The sequence below is a fragment of the Lepisosteus platostomus genome, chromosome 10 (genome assembly GCF_059453375.1).
Source record: "Lepisosteus platostomus isolate fLepPlt1 chromosome 10, fLepPlt1.hap1, whole genome shotgun sequence".
Taxonomy (NCBI): Eukaryota; Metazoa; Chordata; class Actinopteri; order Semionotiformes; family Lepisosteidae; genus Lepisosteus; species Lepisosteus platostomus.
In genome coordinates, this window is record NC_142620.1 from 2,107,504 (window position 1) to 2,132,408 (window position 24,905).

The 24,905-nt window shown below is 39.8% G+C and overlaps 1 protein-coding gene across 5 annotated transcripts in view; it reads left to right on the forward strand.

Annotated features, from left to right (window-relative positions):
* Positions 1–24,905, forward strand: part of adck1 (aarF domain containing kinase 1) — a 170,825-nt gene that overhangs the window by 131,560 nt on the left and 14,360 nt on the right. For 4 of the 5 annotated variants that reach the window (XM_088647425.1, XM_088647427.1, XM_088647423.1 and 1 more), the window contains 2 exons: positions 18,384–18,577; positions 24,333–24,820. In XM_088647425.1, the coding sequence (XP_088503551.1) occupies positions 18,384–18,577; positions 24,333–24,501 (363 nt within the window). In that variant the 3' untranslated portion in view covers positions 24,502–24,820. Of the gene's footprint in view, positions 1–18,383; positions 18,578–24,332; positions 24,821–24,905 lie in introns of those variants that run through there. The other variant, XM_088647426.1, reaches the window with a different exon arrangement.

Consider the following 24,905-nt stretch of genomic DNA (forward strand, 5'->3'; position numbering starts at 1 on the left):
AAGAGGTACTAAAGAGCTGTTCTTTGAAACACGGTAGAGCAGTTTAAGAACTCCACTCTCACTGGAGCGCATGAGTGGCATCTGTAATGCTCTTTTTCTTTTTTTTCCCGAAGGTTAGAGACAATTATAGCAACTTGACTCTCTGTCCCGTTACCTGGTGTGAGTCAAACATCTGAGTGGTATAATGGCTCTCCCTAGAGTACAAATTACACTGTGTTAATGAGAACACAAGGCTCAGGTTCTTAAAGACCAAGGTGATTAATCACACCAGAAACCTCAACGCCATTTTCTTTTTACTTTAATTTCTTAGTCAAACTGTGATTATGTCTGATTAAAATCTCTTTGTCTTCAGAATACATACTGTAGCTAAACAAAGATTAAATTAAATACATTTTTTGAACTCCAGATTTTTCACACAAGTAATTCTATTATTTGTTAAGAAACAATGATTTATTATCTCGCGCTCTTACAGCTGTTTTAATCATTGATATAAAACTACAGTGCATTTTAAAATATCAAAAACATTTTAGGCCCTTTTAAAAAAGCGAAAGATCAAGATATCTGATGCAAGTACGCAAATATTCATTCAATGAGAACATGGGTCACAGCAAATTTTTAGATCTTTCTCATTTTGTTAAGTTTAAATGGTTGTATTGGAGCTGTCAGAAAGAATCTGTTCAGAGCAGGAGCGACAACCAAATCCTTTCACAAGGCAAAGCATGGAAGCTCGACCACTCTGTTTCATCAGACAGAGACCCCGGCTATAAAGCTGTTGAATATTTAAAGACCCATAAAAGAGATGAAATGTCTGCATTAGAAGAAATTTGTGCAGTTAATGTTTATTTTTTATTTAAGAGACCAATTAACTTGAACATTCATTCCAAAAGCTCACATCTTAAACTTCTGTAATATTACAAATATATTAAATAACATGAAATATGATTTATTGTAAATTTTAATGTGTATTTTATATACTAATTTCTTATGAGGCTCATAACTGGATGTGCAGCTACTGGCAGATGCCTTCTGAGAATGCTCGATTTCATTTTTTGTATCTTCTAATAAGAACTTCTTATTTATTTTGAAGTATGCTTTCTGCCATATTTATCTTATTAATGAGAATTTAGAATCGCAAGGGACCCGGTGGGTTCAGAGTTTTTTCTTCCACACTCTACTTTCTTCCATATTTCAGTGTTGCAGAATGGCTGTTTGATCATTGGTCAGCAGGGATGATTTTTAATTGCTTTTTTTAAATACCCACAGAGCAGCTCAACACTGTGAGAGAGTGGAATACTTAATGTGTAATCCCAGTACAACAGAGTTACAGACAATATAATTTAAGTCCTTTGCTGCTGATATTCGTATAGCTCCCCACCATAGCCCCTCATTCTGTAGGCTTCACAGTGCCCTGGTTCCACTTCATAGACATCATTCATGATTCCCATGTACATGTCTTCAAGATTTAATTGGCTGCTATTAACCAAATCAAATGTTGCTTTAGAAAGCGTTGCACACTTAATACTTTAAGACAAGCATTGCAGCCATCTTTGCCTCTGTTACTTTAATTGCTTGCTCTTCCCAGGTGTGCTGGGACTTACTTCCACCTTAACCCTGTGTCTGTGTCTGCCTTCCCAGCAGGCTTGGCTGGATGATTGACTAGCATAAGATTGTGGCTGAATGGCTTGATGATCATTCCGTCTGGTGAGTGGGAAGTTTGCAGCCTGTTTAAAAGCTTGGGGTTATTTTTCAGTTCAGTTCTGTGCAAAGTTTGCCTGGCCTCACCCTTGCATCGCATCCCCTGATCTCGTTGAAATGTCGTTTTCATTTTGTATTTTAATTCCTAATTGGCGGCAAACTTAACTTTAAGCACCAGAGTTTATTGTATGCTTTACGTGATAAAGGCCTTTTGCTTCACTGCAAAAAGCCACCTTTCTCATCCTGACTATCAGCGCGGCTTAACATAAGTGTAGAGAGAGGAAGTGGAACCTTTTGAGATTGGCTTTTCATAGAAACTACCATAGTCACTGGGTCATTAGGATTTGCTTCATTGACCCTTCTGGTTTGATAATTTGACAATCGATTATGAAGGATGGTGATGATGATGATCATTTTTACATTAGTATGCACCATAGTTGTGTTGAAATTTACCAGTCAAATCCTGTGGTAATTCGCTTCTTAACTGCTTAATGCTGAGTGTCTCTCCATGGGTTCTCATCTGTGATTGGTTGTGTAAAAGCTCTGGTTAATAGTTACATAGTATTTCATACGACTGCATTTATTAGGACCCTATTTCTCTATTACTGGAGGTTCAAAGTGGTGAACAGAGTCACTTTGTACAGCTGCTCCCATTTGTACAAGACTTTAGTACAAGTGAGTAATGCTGATTTCCACAGAGTCTCCTGACTGAGTGTTCTCACTGCATGTCAAGATGATCTAAATATTACTTTTTAAACACTGCTTGCTATTGCGCCTGTAATAGGAACCTTTTTTTGCATTTCACACCGGCTTTAAGAGCTGAAAGTGAAGTGAAAAAAAAAAACATCTGGATAAGAAATTCATTCTACAGCTCTCCTGGAGACCAGACTTCTTGATCTTCTTCACTAGAACATGTTGAGTCATTCATTCATTAAGAATGTCACCTGACAGCAGAAGAAACCTCTGTTTAACTTATTACCCAAAGGCATAGTCCAGACATCTGTACAGTATCTCTACAGGTCTCTTGCTGGGAATGCATAAAGTGCAGTGTTTAGTTCATTCAGATGCTGGTTAATTCGCACAGAAAGCATTTTGTTTCGTGTTCTACATCATTGTCTTGTAGAGCTCTTTCAGTTTTTTTGAAACATAAGAAATTTGCAGGGAGGTTTCAATCAGTACATCAGATCAAATTCCTGGAGCACTGGAATTTAAATAAATCCAAGTGAAAAGCAGACCCTGAGCAAATGGACTTTTGGAAAAGATGTGTATGAATTTGAGAAATGTGGGTTTTTATTCTTTGGATACTGATGTACTTGTAATTGTACATGAATGACTTGAAGTGTCATCAAAGCCATTTAGTTATTTTGGAGCACATCTGTTAAATGTGCTGAGGTCAACTGTTTCAGTACACAGGCTTAATTGAATGCTATCTTACTTAGCGATATTCCAGTTCATTAGGACTGTAATCAGTTGGTAAGACCTAAAGCTCTGTTGTGTGCAAACAATCAATGCACCGATCTGACAGCCAGTTGTACTTTTTTACATTCACTTGCAAAAGTGTCCATATAATTAACCAGATAGCATAGAAAGGTTTGGTAGAATGACTGTTTGTTTTGCATTTGAACTAACCTAAGTGTTGTGAAGCTGGAGAAGTTACATTCATCCTACTAATTATTAGTTAATGAAATGAGGAACCAGTTGTTACAGTGTTCCGTTAGCATTCAAATGCAGCCTCATAATATTTATTCAAAGTGAAAATTTAAACAGTAATTAATTTTTTAAAAGGTTGGATATAGAGCTTTGTTGCCTAGTTACCCACTACATGAATTTTTGGGATGATTGTAACCAGGGGGCAGTGAACAATTTTTCAGAGACAGAGCAAGTGAGGGGTGATGAGAGAGAGAGAACTAAGAGCCTATTTACTACTGTAAGAAAGTCGCAAAACCATAAAACGTATTCAATAATTTCAGGTGGCTTCATAACATATTAAATTAATTATTAGGAAGCATATCCACAATTTTCCTCATTGGTGTAACATGCTACAGATTATTTAAATGCCTTGAATTATACCATGCTTATGCATTCGCTTCAATGTCTTCATCTGCAGGAATTGCTAGTTATGGTTCCTAATTAAAGCCAAGCATTAGAAGGCCACAATTGTGACCCTGTGTGACCCAGAACAGCCTTGTTCCTCCAGTGTCCACTATACAGTAGGTGTCCTTCATCCTTAAGGAATATAAAAAAGTATTTTTCCTCATGCACTGGAGGCACGAATTTCAAATACCATAAGCCATGGAAAGCTAGGAGGAGTACTGTATGTTTCATATCACATTCTGAAAGGAGGACAATTCAGATGGATTTATCTTATCAGTAATAACCGCCACTCACCTATTCTGACCAAAATTCAAAATTAAAGAGTGCATCAGGGCTAGAGTGTGTTTTGACATGAGTGGATGCTGTGTATTGTGAAGTGCATTTGTCATTCAAGTGGGTAGGATAGTGTTGCACAGTAAACACAATACAGTCTGACTGCAGCAGAGAGGTTGATGTCAGAGCTTCTCAGTGCTTTACAACCACGCAGCAGTTATTACACTGGGATATAGTGTACAGATCAATCTCATTTTGCGCTGTTAAGAGGTCCCAGTGGAAAGTCCGTAGGCCTGTTTTCATATCTTTCTGATCACGAACACCAGAAGAAGAGTCTCGCAGCCTCCAGTCACTTATGTCACTGTCGTGTCACGCAGACTGAGAGACTTCAGCAATTATTTGTAAAGCGTCCAAACAGTTTTTCGTTATTCTGTCATTCCGTGTACCTTCGAAGTCAAGTGGCTCAAACTGTGGATAAATATATTTCATGTGTAGTGTTTACCATTCAGCTGAGCAAGATCTGATGGACTGGGGAGTCTGTGCATGCCTTGGCCTTCTTACTGTACATTCTTGAATTGCTCACTGTAATCAATTAATTCCTCCATTGTGGATACTGGCCTTGTCTGCCTCTCACTTTCTCTGTTGTCAGTACAGTTAAGTAAGATGTTAGGCAGCAAAAGTGAATAATGGATATATATTTAATGTTCTCATAGTGTATTGAGAACAAAATTTTTTATTATTTTTGTGTGCATAGAATATCGTTACAGCTGTAGGTAACTAGGAAGTGTCTCTAAGAGGTTAGATAAAGATAAAGTGTGCAACACCTGGCTGAGATCTAGGGGGTCCAGGGGTTATATAACAATTTCTTTCATTGTTTTATCAGAGATACCAGAGACTACTACACCTGCAAGCTTACAGGTTGATATAAAACACAGTTTATTGCTATAATACAAATGCTTGAAATATATTAATTCATTTTTAGTCAGATCAAAGGGAGAAACGGACTTGTGATGGGAAAAACTGCTTGTATGATCCCAGGGGTCTTCCCCTCCACACTGCCTTCTCATTCTGTCATTCCTTAAGCTAACTGAAAGTTTCTCTTTTAAATTTATCTCCTCAGTCTGATGGAGGAGAAAGAACTGTTCAATTGAACAAACACCTTTACCTCTGGAGGCTCAGTTAGGCCCACAATCATATTCTCATTGTTAGCACTGTGTCTGTTATCTAAAATTGAGTTTATTCTAAAATGAAAAGAGTAACTACTGAGCTTTGAGCCAATGAATGCCAAGTGAAAATTAAGACCCTCTAGGCTCAGGAAGGTAATGAATGTGAAGATTTAACCCCTTTCCTTCTAAATCCAAATGAATGTACATTTTACCTTACTAGGGTTTCTAGTTAAGGAAGTTAACAGGACAGAAAGCATTTCCCTTGATAATCCAAGTAATTAATTTAAATAAATAACTTCCGAAATATCTTTTTATTTTTTATCTTTAAGCAATGGACTTTTGCCTTGGATTTGAACTTATTTTTTAATATCCACGAAAAATAAGGATTTCTTTGTCCTGTTGTCTTTTGAAGAACATTGATGATAATGAGAATATAATTTTTCATCCTAAATTAAGGAAACTCTGGCTTGGTTTGAACAAGAAGCAAGAAAAAGAAAATAAAATAAAAAATTGTTTTATCAACAATGAAACTGAAGTTGTACAGTCAGCTGAAATCAATCTTTATGGAAACTGTATTTGGGGTGGAGCCAGGTAGGGGGAGCTAAGGAGGCGGGGCCTGAGGTCACGAGGAGGGCGGGGCCGGAGAGCACGAGGAGGGCGGGGCCGGAGAGCACGAGGAGGGCGGGGCCGGAGAGCACGAGGAGGGCGGGGCCGGAGAGCACGAGGAGGCAGGGCCTGAGAGCACGAGGAGGCAGGGCCTGAGAGCACGAGGAGGCGGGGTTGGAGGGCATTGAGTTGTCAGGGTAATCAGAAGACAGCTGGGGGGGCAGACTAAGCCATAGAATATTCTTCCTTTTAAATCTGGGAGGAAGATCTAAGCAGTTGAAAAAATATCAGTATGGATTCAACCTGAGAGCAGGATTATCTATGCTGGGACTTTGCTCCAGGCAGCATCAGCATTACATTTGGGGAAGCTCAATTACTTGCATTTACTCCAGGAGATAAGTTACATGCCTCACTCCCAACTTTAGCATCAAAATTTGCAATCACGAAGAGGCTGAATGGTTTGGATCCTGAGGTGGAGAGATCTGACAGGGTGATTACACTTCATGCATATCATGCCAGTCTCTTGGAGCTTACTCGAGAGGCTGACGATGTGCTGTCGGTCTGTCCAGATGGGCCATCAGATGAGCTAGAACTGGAACTTCCCACTCATTCAACTGCAGTCTAGTCTCTCAGGGCAGCTGTAAGCCAGGTTTGGAGATGTATTTTCACTGCTGAGAGAACGTGCCCTGCTCATTACATATCGCATTCAAACAGCCCCCGGTGTCGAGACTTGGACCAGGACATAGTGGCTGCAGGAATGCAAATAAGAATTGAGTGTCCAGTTCTGTTCTCACTCCATAGGGGAGAATGGTACAGTGCCATTAAGAAAGAGTTCTTAGTTTGTTAATGGGCCCCCATTAAATTCCTGCGCTCTGGTACTACTTGCTGAGCATGCCCTTTGACCACTGTACTGATCACCCTAACTTCAGTAGCCACAAATGCCCAGTTCACACTTTGGTATATTGCCCTCCAGTCCATTTAAGGGCAGTTTATTGGCCTGTGTCACAGAACCAATGTGCTAATCTTCTTCCACAGACGGAGCACATGGGCTCTGGTGGTACTCTTGTGGTAGAGACATTGGACAGAGCCAGCCAGAGGAGCTCAGATTGAGCTCAGGGTCATCAGGGTAATCAGGAGGCAACTGGGACTAATATATCAATATGTCTTTTCCCTGCCCTGTGATGGACCGGTGTCCTGTCCGGGCTTTGTGAGTGTGTCTGCCCTGTGATGGACCGGTGTCCTGTCCAGGGTGTACAGTGTGTGTCTGCCCTGTGATGGACCAGCGTCCTGTCCAGGGTGTACAGGGTGTGTCTGCCCTGTGATGGACCGGTGTCCTGTCCAGGGTGTACAGGTTGCCTTGCGCCCATTGCTTGCCAGGTGAGGCTTCAGCTTCTGCCATGACTCTGTACTGTATAAAGTGGTTGGGAAAATGGATGGACAGATAGATCTGTAGTAAGGATAATGTATGATATATCTGTAGCAGGGATAATGCCTATAAGGAAAGCCAGGAAGATCTGAGGTAAAAGCAGATTAATTTTGATGGATTCTGACTGTACAGTAATGCACCGTACATTTTGGACACTAAAAGGTTAACTCAAAAATTGTACCCCCCCCCGACACAGACACATTATGAAGCAGTTGAACAGTGCAATGTGGGCTCTTGCACAATTGTTCCATCACTTTCAAATAAATTAGCCTTTATTATAGAACATTTGCTGGGCCATTTTCTAACCGATGTAAGCCTTCGTCTCTTCATGGGAATCCGTGTTACAGTCTGGCTCCTACTGTGCAAGACATTGCTGAAGTGGTTGGGCCTGTCATTCTGGACTGAAGCTGACTCCTCCGAATGCAACAAAAAAAAGGTCAGCTGTGAACCCAGGCTGCCCTCTTCATGTCAGATTTTTTTTATCATCATAAAAGACATCATTATTCTGTCTGAAGTTTTTCAAGTCTGGCACTTGTTACAGCACTAGACGGCACAGTCTCCCAATTAAGCCGACAATGCTGAGGGCTGAACTCATGCACAGTTCACATACAGCGGATGCTGTGTGTGATTAAAAACAACAGCAGTAACAGAAAGCCTTTGTTGTCTGGAACAGTAGTGGCAAAAATGAGCAGTGCTTGATCTCAGCGTACCTGGATATTCACTCTGTCAGATTCAAAGCCAGAGACATGTGAAGACAAGCAGCCTGTTAAAAATTGAAATAGAAAGTAATTGCATGTATGCTGTGAACGTCAGACAACACGTTGAACTGTATTATGGTCCTTTTCTGGATGCTATCAGTGTGCAAGCACTGTAACAAAACATACCACTGTGACCACAAAATGCATTATCACGTTTATAACCAGACTTCCAGGAAGCCATCATATATTTTAGTGTCTCAGGGAAATTCTTTTATATTCTTTTTAATAAGGTAAAATATATTCTTTTATACATACCAAGAAGCACTATATTAATGAACTATTATTTTTTTAATAAAAAAAGAACAATTTAAATTAAAAATAAACTGCTCTCTCCATTTATAAATTATATTTTCTTTTTAAGTGTGATGATTAATTATGGGCTGGGTGACGGCGCCTCTGATGGAGAACAGAGCAGGAAAGTATCTGAAGGACGAACGTGTAGAAGCTTCCTGGTTTGAACTGTCATTTTCACCAGTTGTCTTCCCCCAGTTGGTCAGGTGACCAAGAATGGCAAATCATTCCACACTGCTTTCTGGGAAACAAGGTTTTCAGGTTTCCACCTACAGCCCGTCTACAATGCATTCATTGAGCTTAGTTTTGGAGGTAGTAAAAAATGGAACGTTAGTTTTTTCATTATTTTATGTTTTTAATGTATTTATTTTGTATCATAATAATAATAAATAATGATATTTTTTCTCCCTGCTCGCTGCATCACTCAGGAAGGGCGTATTCATGGTACTCAGTTACTGTAGATTAGTTTTCTTATGGGCCATCCAGTCTCTCTACCTCAACAAGGTTCACAGACCACGCAGAGGAAGCAGGAAGAAATGGCTCTGGGCTTGAATCCTTTCACTGTGTACCATAATGGGGATGTAAAGTAGGAAGAATAGACTCTTGCTCCTGTAATTGGGCTTGCGTCTGTCCCAAGGGAGAGGAGATTATATTAGGTCATTTGTTGTAGTGTCCGGGATGATCAGTATTATGATTTTTAATGGTCCTTCTCCCTAGAGGAGGCACTGCAGAGCAATGCAGGGCTTCAAAAAATGTTGATGTGAAACATCCCCAGTCCCGAACAAACAGGCAACACAGAGCCAACACATGCATGTTTTGCCAAGTACTGTATGTAATGCACTCAACATTTTTGCAATGGTGTGTCAGATTTTAGATAGAGATAAGTAACTGCAATTACTGGTGAATTTATTCAAGGTTATCTTTAAAGTTTTAAAAAAGAAGAATGTTATACATTTTCTCTTCTCTCCCCATTTTCCCAAATGGATAACCTTAAATGAAACCTTGTACTGGTAAGTTTTAATATAAGAATTGCAGCCTTTCTGAAAACAGCTGCTTTCCTTAAAGATTGCAGCTGACTTGGCGTAAGCAGTTATAGCAAGGAATTCTGATGTGTAAAGGATTAGTCACCACACCAAATTCTGTTATAAATATAGAACACTTCTGTTTCTTCCCGTACTCACAAAAAGAACATAGCTTATTTATTACGTGGCTAAAAAAAGCAAACTTAAGCATAGAAATTTACCTGGAGCTACAGAAACTGTGCCTAAATGTTTGTCTTAGTAACATTTTAAATGTATCAGAAGATCCAGGAATATAAGTTAAAGTATAGGAACAAGTAACAGGTTTATTCCCTGCTGAAAAGAGAAGAAAGGAAACACAACGTTTTGGCTGTTGAGCCTTCTTTGGGTGGCAAAGGAAAAAGTGTTAGATTTCAGGTGAAATCCTTTAGAAATAATATGATAACACCGACATCTGTACAAGAAATGGGAGGTGGTTAGAAAGCCTAGTCTTGGGACAGATCGCTGTGAAGAGCCGGAATGCTGGTTAACAGTGCTAAGTAACAGTATGTGGGAAAACAAAGTCTTTCTCTTCTTGCAAATCTGTTTCACTGATAGCCACAAAGTCATTTTCTATTTTGAATTCCCTTCAACCCTTGCTATTTACTAGACAGCCTTAAATAGATCCCATACAGCCATATCACAAATCACTGCATGGGTGTCAGGTGTGCAGTCAGCCATACATGTGTATTGTGAAGGCCTGGCTTATGTGCATAGTTGCATCTGAGGAATATATTTCTCCTCTACGAGGGTCTGCACAGGAGTAGGTGTACCAAGAATGCAGATAAATCTGAGCTAAAGTGGATCGACCTATTTTCTGTCTTTGACAAAGCCATAGTAAGGCCAGGAGTGAAAGTCTTTTATGATTAGCCCTGGGATGACTGGTATAAGAAATGTATTTTTATCATGAGTCCTTTGAACACCTATGAAAATCAGATATGACAGAAAAATGAAGGCTAATTTTTGCTTTTAAGCTAGTACAAAATCATCCACATTCAGATATGTGGCCAGACTGCATCTAGAGGAGATTTCCTTGCAATGACTTCCTCAGTGTTCCCTTAACTCCCAAAGTCCTCTTTTCTTTCCGACAACCCCAAGCACAGAGTTGCTTTTTCATCAAGTATGCAGGTGCAAAAGTAGCAATCAATCTGAATTTGACAGGCAAGGCTCACTGCCTGGCTCCTTACATGTAATCTCACGCATCTCGTGACTACTGCAGATTGGCACTTATTCACTCATCACAGCCCCTCAGAGGAGTCAGTGCAGATACAGTCGTGTCGTCAGCAGCAGTGCACCTTTCTCATTAAGTTTTGTCACGAGGAGGGTCTTTGTTTGTCTCAGTGCCAGTAGGGTGGTCCACAGGTCTCTCAGGCCAAAGTACAGTAACTCAACATTGTTGATCAGACATTGATCATTTGTTCATCTGAGCGAATGACTTAAGGGGGCCTGTCCAAACAAAATGTCCAACCGTGTCTAAAGGATTTTTCATTGTTTGTGGGATTGTGTTTAAATGTGGAAAAGATATAAGGACTTAAAGGGATATGAAAGTTTAAAAATGTAATACATTTAATTGATTGTATTTACAGTATATCATGCTTTTCTTTCCAAGGTAATGCAAAACATGATACAGTACGAAAGGGACAGAATGAAATGCTGTTGCAATTTTGGGCAGTCTCACTATGAGAACATCAGGTCGGAATAAAGTGAGGAATTGAATTAAGGGGAGCTTCAGTGAGACAAGGTGCTACAAGCACAGGGCAGTATTTAGGCAGGACACTGGGGTGACACCCCTGCTTTTATGAACATTGCCTTGACATGGCCCAGCCAGTCAAGATTTCAGTTTAATATTTCTTGCGAAGCACTGCACCTCGCACAGAACAGTTGCTACTGTATAGTGGGGGAACTGGTTTGAAAATCCTGGTTCAGATGGAACAGAGTGTCATCTGCTGGTCAACCACCACCACCTCCAGCAGCTGCCTGGTTTTCTTTTGACATCTCCTATCCCAGTACTGACCAGGCCCAGCCTTGCTCAGCTCCAGAGGTCTGAAGAGATCAGAGAACAAGGTGGTAACAGTCAACGAAACAAGTTGGCAGTGATGGGGAGGTGCAATCAGTGACAATTATACTACAGATACACCTCCTTGAGCCTTATCATATGAAGGGACTTTTATATCTGAAAGAGCAACCTGTAATGAGTTAATCAACAGCAAATAACACACACGACAAGAAAAACAACAAACCATTAGCCAGACAAAGAGAAAACCGGAGCAGCAAAATAGTTCTGGGTTAAGGTGCATCCAATTCTTCAAATGCTCACAGATTCTCTCACAATGTGAATGAGGATGAGACTTGTTTGTTTAGGGACTGAAATAACATTCTTATGTAAGACCACATATGAATAGATGCAGAACATCAGAGTAATCCTAAATTGAGCTGAGTTCAATACGATGGAACAGGCCTGTATCACAAGCAAACGGCCCGGAGTGAACTCAGCAGAGCAACACCTAGCAGATAAGTTATTGTTCCAGGGGGTGCTGCAATTTCTTAAAGACAAAGCTGAAAAATCCTGGAAAAAAAAATCCCTTTGATTTTTTGTTCTGTGGTTTGTAAAAGTGGAGGATTGTAGAGGAGTTGATAAGGAAGAACTGCAAAGAGAGGTGGGATGGTTTCCCAAACTCAGGGTTCATGATTCACAAATAGTTGCCATTAATAAAGAACTTGCACATTTTAAATTAAAATTCTTAATGTTTGAACCCCTAAATTCCACACAACCAGTACGAAACTTGAATCCACTTAATTTACCCTTTAATCCTACTCCTTAAATTATAGGAATAGAGATTTAAGGATTACAGGATAAATGAAATAGAAAATGCAGCTTTTACATGGCTTCTAAGCTCTTCAGTAATAGCACTCCAACTGTAGTTATGAAATGTAGGGAGACATGGAAGTAAATGACCAGTTGTTACACAAAACAAGAAAGCTGAAAATAGCCAAGTGAATACAAAGTGGTTTTAGGAAACACTTTAAGGACAATTTTCCCTGAGAACATCATGTTACCTCTTCAGGATAAGGAAATATCCCAACAGGAACCAGAAGCTGGTTATACAGTTCTACTTTAAATGGACTACTGAATATCTGGAAAGCTTTCATTTACTGTACATTAATCCAATATTATAAAACAATTAATCAGGTTAATTTTAGAAGTGCTGTTTTTGTGTTCAGGTGGTGTCTTGATGCACCAGATCCTGGGTCTTGGGTTTGACCACTGACATGGACACCTGCTGCATGTCTCTCCTTCTACACATGGCTTTTCCCCAAGTGCTCTGCTTTCCTTCCATGTTCTGAACTCGTACAGGCTGGGTTAATTGGTGTTTCTAAGTTGTCCCTTGTGTGTGTGCCCTGCGATGGACTGGATTCTATACTCAACTATCCATCCTAGTGTAGGTGCTTTGATCCTTTCTAGGAATAACAGGCTTTCTGATAATTGACGCATGAATGTCTTGTATTCATATTCATAGAACAAAAACAGTAATTATATATTTTGTGTTATCTTTATTAACATGCCCATTCACACAGAATTGTACACACTGAAAGTCTGAGACCAATGGAGAAGACTAAGAAACGCCAGTTAGACTGAAGTGTGGGAATAAGAATGTGATATCAGTTGAAAGGGCTGAATTAGTAAAATGTCTCAATCACATAAATGTTTGTACACTAAAGTCTGAGTTTTAAGACTAAAATGTCAGACCAATGTTGTCCTTATTAGGACTGGGCTATTTCTAATGGGCCAGGAAGCTCCCACAAGGTCTGAACCTACCAGGTGTAATGGGCTTCTACAAACTACTGCAGTGGAGCATGGAGAGATGTTCATATTGAGTAGGGCACAGTTAAGGATGGAGTCCTCTTTCTCATTTTACTACAAATATAAAAACCATAAATACTGTAGATTTATATATCAGTGTATAGTATGTACTTAAAAAACAGTATGCTTTAGTTAAGAGTTAATGCAGACTGTCTCTCCTTTCTTTGCTTTTGAACTGCTAAATGAGTGTTTTTGAATGAACAGGATACTTAGGATTAATTTTAGATTTTGGGCATAATGTATATTTTATTTCACCTCCTTTTTGAGGATTCCTGGAGTCTGTGAATTTTGTACCATTAACCTTGAGTACTTTAAGATTCCAAATCACTTTGAGATCTGTGGGTTTTTTTATTTCGTACTATTTGTTTATTCTGCTGCACTTTTTCAATCTCACCCCTGTCGTTAGCTCCATGGGAAAGCCCTGTTCCTGAATGCTAATGACGTATATTTCCAGTTGTGAATGTTTTTTCCAGTGGTGAAATGAATGAGTGCTAAGTAGGCCGGGTTGAGAAATGAATTTCAGGCACTAGTAGTAGGTAGCAGTGGGAAAGCAATATAAGGTTAATGTAATCCTGAGGTCCATGTTACAGTACTTCTCCTCTGTGATGCGTTGTTTTTCATTTAACTATAGTGGGTTAGTCCTTCAGAACCATGTTTTTTTACTGGGTCATCTGCCAGAAATCAAAAGGCAGGACATGCTCAGGACTTCACCAGCTCTCAGATCCTGCAAGACTGCAGCCATTAACCCCATGGCTGAACGAAACGCGCAACTCCTCGTTTGTGTCCTAAAAGCATCATAAAAAATCACAAATATGAGACTTATTGGCACATCCCGACTTTCACAAAAATGTGTAATGTGCGCACTCAGTAGGTGCTGTTGACAAAACAGAAATGTATCAGTGTTTTTGGTTGTGATGCATGTTAAAGATTCTCAATGTAAAGACTGCTGACGGGCAGTACCTGAATCAGCGCACAAGTGTGATGGACTTTATAGCAGTATCCTTCAGCCCTTCCTCTGGTTGGCAAAGATGCCATTCTTCTCACATTTCTCTGAAGATCTGATTTCCCTTAAGCCAGACTGTGTGATTCCCGACTGCATGCAGAACATGCCCATCCCAGAGCCTCATTTAGCAGGGGCTTGAGTGCTGGCCTGTCATTCTGCTCCACTGTGCTCAGGAAACACTGTGCTTCCTGTTTCTCGCTGCTCAAAGGCTTTCCTCTTCACCTATTTAAATAAAAACAAAAACAGAGAAAACAAGAAGCTCACCTTGGACATTATGAGAAAGAAAAGACATTGAGTTCTTTTTATTTTATTAGCATACCTATTGTATACTCGAATACTAATAGCTACATTAGTTACATAGCCTCATAGCTACACTATCCTCTGTTCCTTTTTGTTTCACAGTGCTTATGCTATTTGTGCTATTGTGCACACAGTGGTCAACAGCTGAAAGCACCATTAGTTAATTTGATGCTTTTTATGTCTTCTGATGTGAGTCCACAATTTATAACCGTACAGTATTCTTGTGCACATGTCCTCTGCCTCTTACATTCTACTCTCCAGGTTATCAGAGGGATGTCATTGTAACTGTTGTCTCCTGAGCCATTTTTAGGCTAATTTCCTTTTGCCTGACTTTGGACACATGCTCAGTTCCTACAATGCCAGCCCACTGTTTGGAAAACATCAGACTTGCGCCAGTAGCAGTAATCTCCGAATGTAGATATTGTCATTGGCTGGAGGGCAAACAGTTTCAGCATGATTTTCCACAGTCCCAACTGGTGAATCAGTGCGGGCACAAGGCACGTGCTGGATCTCATCCTTCCCACCTGCTGTTAAGGGCAGCATGTGGTCTGCTGGTCCAGCTGCTCTAGGCAGAGGACAGTCATGCTGCAAAAGCAAAACCAAGCAAGCATCTTCTTCCTAATCGACATTTCACAGATTAACTTATTGTGCTGCCTGCAGTCGACAGTAGTCGCACTATTTGTTTTGTAACCATTTGTTTGATGTGTTGTTGCTCTGATATACGGGGCTGGGAAAAACTGAACATTTTCATGGTAAAATATTTCAATTAATAAACAGCACACACTGGATAAAAAAAAAATGAAGCTCAAATGTACAGGGCACCTCTTCTGAGCAGTTAACATTTTGAAACCTGGCTTTAATCCCTGCCTTTTAAGGTTCAGTAAGCCAGCACCCGGCGAGCATGGCCACTGTGGAAATGTGTTCGCCTGCAGCCTGAGCAGCACACCAGCGCCGCACCAGCCACAAGTCACGTAGGTGTCCGTGCAACAGCCATGCGCGGGGCTGAGAGGAGTCTGTGCGTTCAGATTGGGTTCAGCAGTATTCCGACAACACAGCTCACGTGTGACTCTTGTTCCAGCAGATTGTCCATTAACCCTGAGCTGGAGGTTCCAAACGTTTAGCTTGCAAAAAGAATGAAAGAGTGATCACTTGCTTATACAGAGGGCTGTAAAATGTTGAAAGGCTACGATTAGGGAAAACTGCAGAGCAAAATTAAAACTTGCATAGTATTAAGAGACAGTGGAGGGGAACAAGTATTATAAACAGATTTATAGCAATTTTTTTGCTGTAGCCTATTCAAATGCATTATATATAAATAAAATTGCTTATGCTTTGACTGACTGCAGTATATTGGAGGTAATATAGAAAGATTTATTTTAGATTGTGCCTCAGGCCCTCACTGTTCAAGCAGAAAAAAACAGCAGTTCAGCTCTCAGTTTTTCAGATCTGTTAAGTGAGCCACTCAAGAGGTTTTTTTTGAATGAATTAGCATTAAAATGTTCAATAAATGAGAAGACGGTTTGTTTGAGGTAGGACTAGTGGTGGTGTTTTATCATTAGTGAGATGTATTTCTTTAAGAAAGCCATGTTATTGGTGGGCAGTAAACGGGATGGGCATAGCTATTTGTACAGCTCAAATGTGATGTGACAGAAAGAGCCCAGCTGGGAAAAGTGTGCCACTGCAGCTTTCTTGGCTGAGGGTATTGGGAAATTAAATCTAGTCGAATGAGAAATACCATTATAAACAGACGTGGAAATTAAATCTTTATTTAACCTTTATTCTTGAAAGAAACAGAATTGGTTGAAAGAACAAAATGTTCACTGTTTGCACTGTGAGGCGGGTTTTGTCATGGGCAGGGAAATGTCTGTTTCCATTATTTCTATGGTTTTGTTGCTGTTGCAAGTGTATTTTTTGTGAGCAGATAACCAATGCACAACCAGTAGGTAAAAAAACACTATACAATATTACTGATTCCTGCTAGCCAACTACATTAAAGGAGGACAGATAACTAGAAAGGACAGTCACTCCTATGGCAAATCATACTTGTGGTACTAATCAAACAGACTTCCCAGTTCTCACAGCCAATGAGTTCTGTGTACTTTTCAGATTTAAATATTTGTTTTAGTAAAATCTTTAATTTTCAAACAGTACTTTGCAAGCACATCACTTTAGGGATTCACAATGCATAGTTTCTTGAATCTCTGTTCTTCAATATTGCACATGTTGTTTTGGACTTTTCCCCATTCGTTTCTCAGTTTTTGACCAGGGCTCTTTTACTTTCAGTAATAGTACATCTGCTGAATCATTGATTCTTTAATATGATATAATATTTTCTTTCTTCAAATGGATGAGTCTATTGAGAACAAATTCTAATTTACAATGACAGCCTGGTCCAAGAGGTTTCCATTAATGTTGCAGAGAAGACAAAGCAGTGAAAGAAATCATACAACTGAAAATGCCCTCAGATAAGAGGGTGAGGATTCAGGTCACCAGGCAGATTATTCTAGTCACTGGCACTATGGCAAACTCAGTAGCTGCTCTTGCAGGGTTCAACCTGATAAAAGTACAAAATACTAACTTGTAAGAGAACTGCAATAAATCATTTACACAGATTTAGTAATTTTAGAATGTGTGAGTTTCCCAGTTTCCCATTACAGACCTGTAAATTAGCACCAGTGGGGCCGTCTCCTGGTAGGTCCTGTCAATCAAACAGAGAAATCTCAATGACGAGTGTGGTGTAGGGGAACTGGGGAGTGAGGGGGTGCCATGACGAGTCTGAGTCTTAAAGCAGAATGGTATTACCCACTGATGTTCACTCCTGATCCTGGAGGACCACTATGTCTTCTGGTAGCCATTCCACCCTGGACTAAATGACTTGATTTGAATCAGTTGGTCACTTATTGTAATTGGTCTATTTTTCCACTGTTCCAGGTCTTTACACATTCAGGATTATGAGCTTTCTCTCAAACTGGTGGACTGTGGACTTTCAGGACCAGGAGAGAATATCACTGGTATAAACCATCATGGTTCCCTAGAACAACTGTTCTCTTAACATCACTCCCATACTGCTAGATGGCTGATATGGACATTTGAACTACTACTGTATAAATCAAGAGGAAACGAATTCTGTTGTATGGTTTGTAGTTTCAGTAGGACAACCTATTAACCTTTTAGTCAAATTTCAAAATTTGAAATAATGTGTTCACATTTCTTGTTTAAGTTGTTTATTTGCAATATACTGTTATTGTGTATGTTGTAAATATAATTTAAGAAACTAAGACTTCAATTAACTTTGGAGGAAAGAAGTTATGACTGATAAGAGCCAGTTAGCACCTTTCTGCCGTAAGCAGCATTTTGCCATCATCCGTGAGTGAAAAGAGCTCTCTTAAGATGAGCTGGATCAGAAACTCTATAGGAACGCATGCGGCACAGTCACAAGTGTAAGGGCTACCGGTGTCATTGTCTTGTTGTAATGCTTAAAAGGGATATGTGCTTGTCAGAGTCTCTAGTATCTCTAAGTGTCCTGTGAAATTGTAACAACCTTTATAGAGAGTACGTTTAAGAGCTTTCTAAATGTCAGTAACATTTGTAAAGATTCTTGATACTGTCTCATACACTTTTACTGTATGACCTCAGATCCTGGAAAATGCTTAATCGTGCAGGGGAATGTATCGCATAAATGATTCGCTTATAATTCTCCTTGTGAAAAAATACCCATTGTGAAACGGAAAGGGCATTCCAGCTCTTCCAATGACAACCTCCTTTGTGTGTTCATTTTACAGCATGAGATGGGGAAGTCTAGATAATTAAGATGATTTAATTTACTTCACCTCTAATCTCATTCTGCTCAGGATGTGGAGATCCAAACGAACGCTGCCCTGTATCTACCTCAGATCAGCAAGCTCTTAAACAAGGTGCCTCGCAAGATGCTCCTGCTTTTAAAGACAAATGACCTTCTGCGAGGCATCGAGACAACCCTCCAGACCCGAGCCAGCGCCAGCTCCTTCATCAGCATGTCCCGGTGCTGCGTCCGGGCGCTGGCCAGGTACGGCTCGTCTTTTCCTGCTCTTTAAATGTGACACTTCCTGCTTATAGTCCGTCAAAGAGTGGCCGCTATAGGCTGATGATCTCAGCGATTCATTTGCGCACTGTGATCAATTCTAGCATCTTTGTCTTTTTACTTTCTGTATTTAATTCGTCTGGTTCATTGCATTGTTGTTCCTTGTTTTAGTTTTTTTTTTTAAGTCTTCATTCGTGCCACCGTTAACTTAATTAAAAACATCTTTTAATGAAAAAAAAACAACGATCACTTTATACTATGTGGTGACTGATTATAGCAAGTGTGGGTGCCATTATTTAAAAAAATATAAATATATATATTTTTTATATAAGCAATATGAAAGGTGTTTATATTAAGAAAACAGCTGGCAGTAAATTAATAAAATGTTTCTAGATTTCACAACTTAACTTAATTTTAAACCACAAGATTATTCCTTGGTTGGTCTTCTTTACACCCAGAGCTACTTTCACATTCTGTTATCTGTATTAATATTCCCTAAAGGTTGATCCAGCACAAAGAATGCAAAACCTGTGTGATAATAGTGAGATGATACTGCACTGTCCCCGATGATAAGGAAAAACACATTTCCTAACATTTTAATGAAGAAATATCTGCCCTTGAAAATCAGAAACAGACAGGGGAGTATTCAATCACACTGTCTTGCTTTAAAGACATTCTGCGCTGCACTGGATGATTTGGCACATTGAGTCAGAAAACCTAATGCCAGTGCATCAGCAGTTCTTAATTAAGGTGCATTCCAGTAGTCCACATGATGCAAATGAACAAGCCTTTAAAAAGCACAGAACTCTGGTACATTGGAATTTATGGAGAATTACATGACATATTAAGGTTTCAGCACCAAGGCTAGCACCATCAGGTGAGTCTGATCCCTCAACTGCAGTACAAGACACAGGAAATATGTACTGCTCTCTGGACTCTAATACAGTATATAGCACACCACACCCACCTTAGCCTGCTTAAGATCTTCTCAGCCACTTCGACACTTTCAACTTCAAAAGGTGAGAAGGTGATAAACAGGTGTTTTTGCTCATGTTAAATGGTTGGTTATAAGGACAGGTGTTATAGCAGGTTTTGCCTTAATGAATTGAGGCAAATGTCATCTTATAAACTGTCCTGACAGAGTTTGAAAATGCACTGTCTGGCCATTGCAGCTGTGATTAAAGATGTTATTAATTTTACTTCCATTTCTTGAAGTGACTTTGGCCTCATTAGAAGACCCTCCTAGTCAGAGGCTTAGCTCTTAGCTCAGGCCTTGAGAACAGACTTGCTCTTATACTGGATACCTACTGCAAACCCTTTTGCCCTTTGCTGACAAAATGAACCCTTTGCCCTTTTTGCTGTATTTTCGGTGTTGCAACTCACAAATTAAATCTTTTTTTTTAAGAAACACTAACTCAACAAAGATGATCTTTTATGATTTTTTCCTCTCGTGCTTTGCAAATATTGAACACCACCAAATCTCTTAAGAGATCTTTTCCATCTTCTCTTTATTTTGAATGAGCTTTTTAAGTGCCCCGGTTTACTCCTTACCTCTCAATTATTAGCCTTCACTTGATGTTTATGAATTTGTTTCAGCATAATGGATTTCTACCTGGCCCTCACAGCGGAATGCACAGGCCCAGTAAGCCTGTGTCAGATAATGAGGTTACAGGTCACTTTCAAGTTATTACAAGCTGAGGGTAACTTGAGAAATATCACTGAATCAAGTCAGAGAAGCTGCTCTAATGTTTACCCTTTTCTCACAGTGGTTTGTAAAATAATTCAATACAAACAAAGCAAGCTGTTTGAGAAACACCGAGGCGTCTGCTCATAGAAGCAAACCTGTATCCCACTTCATCTTTTATCCTCACTGTATGTGTTGGCAAAGATAATAACTAAATCCCAGTAGTTGCAGGATACACAATGCAGTGCTTATGACCCCATTTGCGACCTCCCATTTCACCACTTTATAGAGGCATGACATGTATTTTAATACATCAGAGCTGTAGGAGAGGTAGACCTTTTAGTAAAAGAAATGAGATGTAATACATATTTGGGATTTCAAATGCAAAGCTAACCAAACTCTGGCTTTGTCAATATATTGTTCTTCCCGGCATTTCTAAATTGTCTGAGGAGTGCTGTTTCTGTAGTGGCAAGCCAATCTATATTTTGCTTAAATTAAAACCATAATGCATCTCAAAAGGATATATTTATAAGTCAGCATTCAAAGTGCAGGAAAGTCATGCAGGGACAAAATAGAAAAAAAATCAATTCATGGTAATGATGCGCTTAGAGTGTTTTGAGATTTTCTGAGGTCCTCTCATCCTTCCCTCATCAAGGACTATATTCACAAGGATTCTTGAAAACCAGGGACGAAATAATATGAAAAATGAGAGCTCTAGCATGAGCCCATGATATTATATGCAGAAGGCATTGCGAAGAGATTTTTTCATGTGCAAACTTTTGTAAACGTGTTGTGCAAACAGACCCGAATGTCACAAAGAGTAAGGGGAGATTAATGAGAGAAGTGATAATATAAAATAAATGTTACACTGTAGACTCTACCAGGGGAATCACATGGAAAGTACAGCAGAATAGTATGTAGCAGTACTAATCTATTAAATACATCCTCTAGGATTTATATATATTACCAGGCTGTGGTGTTAATGTTTTGCAGAGGGGTTTTAATATTTGGTAGTTCTGTTTACCTAGCAAATTAGCTATGAACAGCTTCAGAATAAATATGAGGTAGATTGAAAGGTTATGTCAGTTTTAAACTGCTGTTTAAACTATGTTTATATTATTAAAAGTCTAATTAAGATGACAGTTTTGTATTAGTTTAGATTTATCCAAACCCACAAACACCCAGTTAGCATTCTTCATATTTACAAATCTGATTTCCTTTCTTTTTGGTAGGAGTAATCTTGTAAAGCGTAAAGTCTCCCTGTGTGAGGTGGTGTTGTATTCTTGTTCAGCAATGTGACTGTGAGAAGTGTTGTTGGGTCCGAATCAGCCTGCTGGTTTGAGGCAGGAGAGCACAGAGAGGCAAAAATCACCTCCTGAAATCTTGTGGACCCCTAAACTCCAGGTTGTAGGTTAAAATGTATTGCCCTCCTGTTTAGTATTAAACATTAATAATAAAATGCAAATTTTAGGCTTCCGTTGACCAGGCAGTGCATGTCATTGACCTGGGAAGACCTGGCATTTGAATATGTTTCTGAAGGCCGGCGCAGAGTCAACAGAGTGGGCGCTGGGGCGCCGAGCCCCTCCTCCTGCCTTGACAGCTCCGGGCCCCTCAGAGATGGGAAGCAGGAAAGCGTCTCCCACGATACTACGTGGCAGGAATGTGTTCTCAAATTAACTCCTCATCGCTGCCTTTCTCTTCCGGCAGTCGCATTGCAGGAGCTGAAATCTGCCTTGGGTCCTTATCAACAAGGGGTCCTACCAGGCTCATCTTTCCTGGCAAACATGAAAGCGCTTAGCGTCTTCTGCCTGCTGGAGCTGAGGGCAAGGCAGAGAGCACTGCAATGTGATCCAGTACAGTGTGTCCAGCTGGCCTCGCCACCTCTGGGTATCGGAGGTTTATTTCATCTGGATGATGCAAAACAGTAGCTAACGCTGAGCATGCCTGGCTTTGAGCTGGCAAGAGAAGCTAATAAACTTTAAAGCTGAGTTTATAATTTATTCATTCGTCTTACACTGTGACAAGATACAAAATGTATTTTTAAAATATTGAGTGGGTCTAATTCTTCTGGCAATTGGACGTGCAGAGGAACGAGGGAATTCCTCCTCTCCTCCAGCAGTCAGTCATGGAGCTCCCACTCCTTCCCCTGTCCAGCCTGCAGGGATGATTCGCTCGGACACATTGAGACATCAGATTTGCATTACTTCCTTGTCACAGTCCCCTTGCTTTTATTCTGAGCCATAGTAGAACATGACAAAGTGAGCACAGACCCTCCTGGGCTGTGATGTTTTAACACACAGCTACACAAACCTGCTCTTTCAACTGAAATCATTGTTCTGTCCTCCTGGGATTAAAAGCATGTGGCTTTTTCTGATTTCATTTCCATTAAATAGATAAGTTATTCAATTGAGTTTATGTCTTTCCCAAATGAACTATTTCCAAACTAGCTAATTTCACTTTTACTCCAGAATCTATTAGAAAAGAAGCATTGTTTTGCTAATAATATATGTTGAAACTCCATTGAATCACTGGAAAATTGATGATATTCTTCCCTAAAATAAAAATCTGAGTAAAGGGTTCTGGTACAATAACTGAAAGTAAAAATATTAACATTGTATGGAAAATTGTGCAAAACAATTTGCTATTAAAATTATGTTTTTGTCTGTTTTCTGTTTTTGTCTGTTGTAGAAATCCAAGAGGCCTAAAATGCTAATTTTAAGCTATTGTTGTTATTTTGAAGATCTGAGTCAACACAAGCTTTCTAGCCTAAAGCGAGGGTCTACTCAGATCAAACCTGTATATACAGGGCATGATTTTAATCAGTCAGTTCTGTGATACATCATTTTTTTGTAGCCTTAGTGATGCCTTAACCACTTACCAATCTACAGTCCTGAAAATCTGCCTTGTTGTCAATCTAAGGCCCTACCTGACAGATACTGGAAGTACAGAGCTAATAGCAACCACAATATTTAACAAACTGTATCAGGACAAGGAGACTATTTCCATTCTGAAAGTGGTCATGTAACCAAATAATACTTGTGCAGCATGAAATCAAAGAAACACACTGAATATCAAAATGTAAGCACTAAGTCAAATTACCAATACTAATGAGAAAAACACATTTCTTTATTTTATATTGCATTGAATTTCATGTTCAGAATTTGTAAAGATAAAGAATATTTCTTTCCATGTTCAATTCTTAAAGCTTAACAAATAACCCCCTAAAGACCATCTTCGTTCAGTCATGTTATGTATTTTATAGTTTTTAATACTATTATAGCACTCTGGGGTTTACATGCATATACGCCTTCGCCACTGCCGCTTCAGGTCAGCCCCCCACCCCTGGGGACTCAAACCCAGGCCTCCGGCATCACTAAACAGGGATCCAGCCAGCTGAGCTAAAGGGAGATCTCCCTTAAGCCTGGTGGCTGAGGTTCCTGCTATCCACAGGGAAGGGCGGTGACATCACCGCGCTGGTAAGCCGGCTCAAACAACCTGTAATGTCCACCGTATTACAGTCTGTGCAAGCCGGCTTACCAGCATGGTGACGTCACCACCCTTCCCTGAGGATAGCAGGGACCTCAGCCGCCGGGTTGAAGGGAGATCTCCCTTTAGCTCAGCTGGCTGGATCCCTGTTGAGTGATGCCGGAGGCCTGGGTTTGAGTCCCCAGCGGTGGGGGGCTGACCTAAGGCAGCAGCAGCAGGGGTGCATACCCATGTGAACCTGCGAGTGCTACACTATTAAGGAAATGATTTGATATGATGCTTCTAAGTGACATTAGCACTAGGTTTCCAGAACTTTTTTAACCCCAGAATGCAGCTCAAGAGAGGAGTGCATGCTACTGTATTAAAGAAAGCTGAAGAAAGTAAACGATTAGGAGGTATCATTAGTTTACCTTTGACTGCATGTTCAAATATCCAGGAAGGTTTTATTCCCTACTGACCTATCTACTAAAGCGCAAAGGTCTGATTGACAGTAGTGCTACATAGCCTAGTGACAGAACGTGTTAGTGAAGATTCTTCCCTAAATTTCTCTCTTTTCTCTCTGTATCACAGGCATAAAAAGAATAAATGTGTGTCCACATACAGAAGAATGAAAATTACCTTCTCGGAAACATTCACCCTCTGGCAAATCAATGTATATGAACTCTTTCTGAGGATTAGGGGTTCAACACTAGGAAAATGGATCGTTAGCTTGATGTGCCTGTTTCACTATGTGCATTGAGCCAGACTGGTATTGTAGTGTATGTTTTTCTGTTCCAGGAAACAGTCCTCCATTCTAACTGCTCTCACAGACTGTTTTAATACTTTACCTCACTATTTGTACTTTCCAAAACACAGAATTTGAACTGTGGCTTTCCCTCATCATGTACTGAAATGCACTGTCTGAATAAATATTTTTTCCAATGCAGATCTGCAGTATTTGTTATGATAATGACACTGGTCATTTAATAGTTTTCAGTGCTGTTTTTCTGAAGTGTTATGACTATGTAACTGCATTATTAAGTAACATTTAGCAATTATAATAAAAACCTTTGCTTACACGTCTGTATTCGATGTGAAATGGCTCATCATCGTTGTTTTATTTTGCACTTCATCATTAAGGATTTACAAATTAGTAACTTACAT